The following is a 6,825-nucleotide window of genomic DNA, read 5'->3' as shown; positions in this document are numbered from 1 at the left end:
TACTCCCCCTCATTAGATCAACTCTGAAGATCCTTTAGTTGACGCATTCCAATGTTGTGCACCAGCTTCTTGAATGTTGTAGTTGGAAGCGTTTTAGTGAATAGATCTGCTAAATTTTCACATGAACGTATCTTTTGAATATCAATATCACCCTTTTTCTGGAGTTCATGTGTATAAAAGAATTTTGGTGAGATGTGCTTGGTCCTGTCACTTTTAATATACCATTATTTCATCTGTGCAATGCATGCCGCATTATCTTCATATAATACTGTTGGGCTTTCTTTTATTGATGAGAGACCACATGTTGTTCGAATATGTTAGATCATTGATCTCAACCAAAAGCATTCCATGCTTGCCTCATGAATTGCGAGTATCTCAGAATGATTTGAAGAAGTTGCAATCATTGTCTGTTTCATTGATCGCCATGATATAGCAATGCCGCCAAGGTAAACACATATCCTGTTTGTGAATAAGCTTTATGTGGGTCAGAAAGATAGCCAGCATCTGCATATCCAACTAATGGAGACTTTGGTGCCTTCGAATAAAATAAGCCTATATCAGTTGTGCCACGAAGATATTACAGTATGTGTTTGATTCCATTCCAATGTCTGCGAGTTGGTGCAGAACTGTACTGTGCTAATAAATTGACTGGAAATATTATATCAGATCTTGTGCAATTTGCAAGATACAAAAGAGCACCAATCGCACTGAGATAGGGCACTTCAGGACCAAGGAGTTCTTCATCATCTTCTCGAGGACGAAAATGATCTTTCTTGATGTCAAGTGATCGGACAACCATTGGGGAGCTCAATGGATAGGCTTTATCCATATGAAAACGTTTCAGAATCTTTTCTGTATATGTTGTTTGATGGATGAGAATACCGTTTGAAAAATGTTCAACCTGCAGCCCAAGGCAGAATTTTGTCTTTCCGAGATCTTTCATTTCAAATTCTTTCTTTAAATAAGTGGCCGTCTTTTCGATCTCGTCCAATGTTCTCACAAGGTTCAGATCATTAACATATACTGCAACAATAACAAAACCATATTCTGATTTGTTAATAAAAATGCATGGACAAATATGACTGTTCACATACCCTTCTTTGAGTAAGTAATCGCTAAGGCGATTATACCACATTCGTCCAGATTGCTTCAATCCATATAAGGATCGTTGTAATTTTATTGAGTGCATATTACGTGGTTTTGTTTCAGGCATTTTAAATCCTTCTGGGATTTTCATATAAATATCATTATCTAGTGATCCATATAAATATGCTGTAACCACGTCCATTAGATGCATATGCAATCTTTCTGTGACTGCCAAATGTATTATGAATCTAAAAGTAGGTGCATCAATCACAGGGGAGTATGTTTTCTCATAATCAATACCAGGTCTCTGTGAGAAACCCTGAGCTACTAGTCTAGCTTTGTATCTCACAATTTCATTTTTCTCATTACGTTTTCGTACAAACACCAATTTGTACCCAACAGGATTAACACCCTCAGGTGTCTAGACTACTGGTCCAAATACTTCACGTTTAGCTAATGAATTTAGCTCTGCTTGTATCGTTTCTTTCCATTTTGGTCAATCATTTCTTCATCGACATTCTTCGACGTTTTGAGATTCCGGATCCTTATTTTCAATATCAAGAGCAACGAGATATGAGAATATATTGTCGACAATAATTTCATTTCTATTCCATCTCGTTTCATAATTTATATGGATCACTAGATAGTGATATTTATATGAAAATCTCAGAAGGATTTAAAATGCCTGAAACAAAACCACATAATATGCACTCGATAAAATTACAACGATCCTTGTATGGATTGAAGCAATCTGGACGAATGTGGTATAATTGCTTTAACGATTACTTGCTCAAAGAAGGGTATGTGAACAGTCATATTTGTCTATACATTTTTATTAACAAATCAGAATCTGGTTTTGTTATTGTTGTTGCAGTATATATTGATGATTTGAATCTTGTGGGAACATTGGGTGAGATCGAAAAGATGGCCACTTATTAAAAGAAAGAATTCGAAATGAAAGATCTCGGAAAGATAAAATTCTGCCTTAGGCTGCAGGTTGAACATTTTTCGAGCGGTATTCTCATTTATCAATCAACATATACAGAATCTGAAACAATAGCCTTTGATAAGGCAGAGGCTCTTGATGAGTCTCAGGTACCTAAAAATGATGAAATAATAAATATTGATGAGACAAAGGCAACAGACGATGATGTGGCCCTTGATGAGGCAAAGGTACCTAAAAATAATGAGATTTTCAGGTACCTTTGCCTCATCAAGGGCATGTGCCTCATCAAGGGCCACATCTTCGTCTGTTGCCTTTGGCTCATCAATATTTATTATTTCATCATTTTTAGGTACCTGAGACTCATCAAGAGCCTCTGCCTTATCAAAGACTATTGTTTCAGATTGATCAATAATATCTGTTGCTCCTTTTGTGGCCTCTTCAGGAGTGCTAGCTTTTCTTTGTAATTTCCTCTTACGAGGAACAGTATCTTTTGCATCAACTGGTCTGCCACGCTTCAGGCGTGTTTTAGATGCATTTGCTGCAGTACTAACAAAAGGTCCCTCAGGGACAGTAATTCGTGCTGGCACATTTGCAGCTGATATATGTGATTTTATTACTTTCTTTGTATCGATAAATGCATCAGGTAATTGATTTGCAACATTTTGCAAGTGAATAATCCTCTGAACTTCTTGTTCACATTGGTTTGTACGAGGATCAAAATGAAACAATTCCAGGGCATTCCAAGTAAGATCACGTTGCTGCTGTGCCTTTTCTCCCCCTAATGGTGGGAAAACAATCTCATCAAAATGACAGTCAACAAAATGTGCTTTAAAGACATCACCTGTCAGGGGTTCAAGATATCTAATAATAGATAGAGAATCAAAACCAACATAAATTTTAAGTCTACGTTGAGGACCCATTTTAGTGCATTGGGGTGGTGCAATTGGAACATATACAGCACAACCAAAAACTCGTATGTGGGAGATATTTGGTTGTTGACCAAAAACAAGTTGTAATGGTGAGTACTTATGATAAGCAGTTGGTCGTATACGAACTAGTGATGCAGCATGCAATATGGCATGACTTCAGGTAGAAACAGGTAATTTTGTTCGCATAAGCAAAGGACGACCAATCAACTGAAGTCTTTTAATAAAAGATTCAGCCATACCATTTTGAGTATGAGTGTGTGCAACAGGGTGTTCAACATTAATTCCAACTGACATGCAATAATCATCAAAAGCTTAAGAAGAAAATTCAGCAGCATTATCAAGACGGATTGTCTTAATTGGGTAATCAGGAAAATGTGCTCGTAATTTGATGATTTGAGCAAGGAGTCTAGCAAATGCAACATTACGGGTAGAAAGCAGACAAACATGCGACCATCTTGTTGAGGCATCAATTAAGACCATAAAATAGCGAAATGGTCCACATGGTGGATGAATTGGCCTACATATATCCCCGTAAATTCGTTGTAAAAATGGATGAGATTCAACAATGACTTTTGAAAGGGATGGTCTAATAATCAACTTACCTTGTAAGCAGGCGGTGCATAGATGATTATTTGGTAAGATGATTTTTTTGATCCTTTAGTGGGTTTCCATGTGAATTTTCAATAATTCGACGCATCATTGTACTCCTTGGGTGACCAAGTCGATCATGCCAAAGCATAAAAAGTTTTGAGTCACAAGATTTTTTATGGATCACAGCATTTGACTCAATTGTTCTAATGGTTGTATAGTATAACCCAGAAGAGAAAACAGGGAGTTTTTCTAATATCAGTTTCTTGCCTGAGGTAATGGAAGTAATGTAGAGATATTCCACATTTCTTTCATTTGCAGTCTCAATATGATACCCATTACGACGCAAATCTTTAAAACTCAACAGATTTCTCCAAGATCTTGTAGAATATAAGGCATCATTGATTTGTAATCTTGTTCCATGTGGTAAAATGATGTTGGCTCGTTTAGAGCCTTCAATCAAGTCGGTGGGACCTGATATGGTACTGACACTGGCGTCTGACAGAATTAAGTGGGAAAAATATTTTTGATCTCGAAGGATTGTATGTGTTGTTCCACTATCTGTAAGATATATGTCTTCTCCAATTATTTTGGAGCTAGTCAGATCCATTCATATTCATGCAAATTTCTTTTTCAGAAAAGAAACTTTTATAACAAAGGAAACTTTGATACAAACTAAAAAATAAAAACTTTAATACAAAGAAAATACAAGAAAAATAGAAACATAGTAGACATAACATGAAAAACAAAAACATAAGATTAACTGGTGTGGACATTTCCATCACCAATCAGGAAGTCTATCCTTCCATCACGATCATAAAAAAAATCTGATACATCCAGATTGGTGATGTTAACTGGCTCATCATGATTAATGAAATTCATTTCCAGATTTGTGGTGTCAACTGGCTCATCATGATCAAGGAAATTCATTTCCTTTTGTTTTCCCTTTTCTTTCATTGAGGCTTGGTAAAGATCAGCCAGATGCTTCGGTGTACGACAAATACTTTGCCAATACCCTGTCATGCCACACCGATAATAAGTATTATCATGTACTTTGGGAGGTTGGGCCATATCCTTTCCTTTTACTTGTCTCATTTCATTATGATCTCTCCTTTGAGGATATGGTGTGGATCTCTGATTGCGTGAATGTAAGGATTGATATCCTTCACGGTAATAAGAATGATTTCTACCACAGCCATAGTCATTATTGTGGTAGTTATTTTTATCACGACCATATTCATTATTGTGTCCATTGCTACCACCACGACCATGTCCACGTCCGCATCCACGACTACGGGATGAGGCAACATATGTTTCAGGGATCGGTGTCGATCCAGTTGGACGGGACTGGTGGTTTCTTAATAAAAGCTCATTATTTTGCTCTGCCACCAGTAAACATGATATCAGCTCTGAATATTTTTTAAATCTACGCTTTCGATATTGTTGTTGCAAGAGTACATTCGAGGCGTGAAATGTGGTGAATGTTTTTTCTAGCAAAAGTTCATCAGTAACAGTATCACCACATAATTTCAATGTAGAGCTGATTTTGAATAGAGCAGAGTTATATTCAGTCATAGTTTTAAAATCTTGCAACCTCAGTTGCAGCCAATCAGCCCTGGCCTTTGGGAGGATGACTGTTTTTTGATGATTATATCTTTCTTTCAAATTATTCCACAAACAAAGTGGATCTCTTTCAGTGAGGTATTCAGTTTTCAGTTCCTCACTAATATGGCGGCGGAGGAAAATCATGGCCTTTGCTTTATCTTGCAATGATGCATCATTGTTTTCTTTAATTATGTCTCCAAGGCCCATGGCATCCAAATGGATCCGAGCATCCAGAATCCAAGATAAATAATTTTTGCCAGAAATATCCAGGGCCACGAATTCCAGCTTTGTCAAATTTGACATTTTCAGAATAACTAGATGTGACAACAATATAAAAATATAATTTAGCATAGTATATAAAATAAAATGACATTAAATGAAATAATAACATAATATAAATTATATAAATAACAAAAATGGTCAATCCGGTCATAGTAAATAAATTATTAAACAATAAAGGCGGTAAAACTGGCCCATAAATCGTTAAAGAATAAAGGTGGTAGAACCTACCATAGTGTAAGCACATATATCATTTAAGTGAACAACTTTATTTTACTAACAATAATCCATAATTAAAATTTCCTTACCCTTTGGAGTCAGAAATATTATTTTCTCCTATAAAGCCAACCAACCCAACAATCTATCAAAACTAATATCACAAAATAGATATATAGTTGGGATAGAAAGAGGGAGAGAAAGCTTTCTTTTTCAAATCTCAGATGGATAGCTCGTGCTGATAACGTATAATAAATATGTGTGTGTGTGTGTGTGTGTGTGTGTGTGTGTGTGTAAAGAAATGGAGAGAGAGATAACGAAAGAGAGAGAGAATGAAATTTTGCTTTTATTCCAACACCCATACACAGCAGTGTACATGCATGCCCATATATATAGGTGCAGTAATTGGCTTCCCTAAGAAGCCACAATTGAAATCTTCCTCTGTAAGCTTTACATGGTGATGTCATGGATGACATACTTCATTGTGGGCCCCATTTCTAATATATATATACACATAACATTTTCTATGTATGTGACAATTTTGTTGAATAAAATCACTGATTTGAGTTGTTTATGACTTTATCACATGTATATATAGGCAGAGGTATACTGATATAGTGAATTAGTGATATGCATATTTTGAGTAATTTAGTCTCTCTCTCTTTCTTCACTTGTATTCTGTCCTAACCCACCTCTCTTGAAAAAACCACGCAGATAGTCCCGAGGAATTGAGAAAAGCCTAGTCTCGGTGAAATTTCAGCTCGCTCAAATTTCAGGCACCACAAAGGTAAGCTTTACTGCTTTAGATTCAACTATATACATTTTCATATGTGTATATATATATATATATATAATTATATTTGTGTAGAGATAAATGTTTGAAAGCATATAAACTATCAGCTTATAATTTTTGTATTTGGTGAATATAGGTAACTTTTGCCATTGATTAGTAGAGAATAGATTTGGGCCACTTCTTGATATTTCAAATTTATTATCTGTATTTGTTATTGCAATTCATTATTCACTCATGGTTGTTAAATTTGATTTAGGTATTTTTAATTTAACTCATTCTTTAAATTTAGTAGGTTAAAAATAATAATGGCTCAACATCAACCACCAAACAAGAAAGTAAAAAGTATGTCTATTCTCTCATTCTATCAAAAGAAAGGGCAAATG

At 35.5% G+C, this 6,825-nt stretch overlaps 1 protein-coding gene across 1 annotated transcript; it reads right to left on the bottom strand.

Annotated features, from left to right (window-relative positions):
• Window positions 1-4,308: 4,308 nt before the first annotated feature.
• Window positions 4,309-5,457, bottom strand: LOC132305217 (uncharacterized). The gene has a single exon (XM_059802891.1). The coding sequence runs from the start codon at window positions 5,455-5,457 to the stop codon at window positions 4,309-4,311; it is 1,149 nt and encodes a 382-aa protein (XP_059658874.1).
• Between the last annotated feature and the right edge of the window lie 1,368 nt (window positions 5,458-6,825).

This window comes from Cornus florida, unplaced genomic scaffold, assembly GCF_030987335.1.
Source record: "Cornus florida cultivar Cherokee Brave unplaced genomic scaffold, ASM3098733v1 CherokeeBrave_3.0.0_Hap2_Chr04, whole genome shotgun sequence".
NCBI classification, from domain to species: Eukaryota; Viridiplantae; Streptophyta; class Magnoliopsida; order Cornales; family Cornaceae; genus Cornus; species Cornus florida.
This window is presented reverse-complemented; position numbering and strand designations above follow the sequence as displayed.

Excerpts from the sequence above, each read along its gene's own strand:
- LOC132305217 (XM_059802891.1), bottom strand. The coding sequence starts at position 5,457 with ATGTCAAATTTGACAAAGCTGGAATTCGTGGCCCTGGATATTTCTGGC.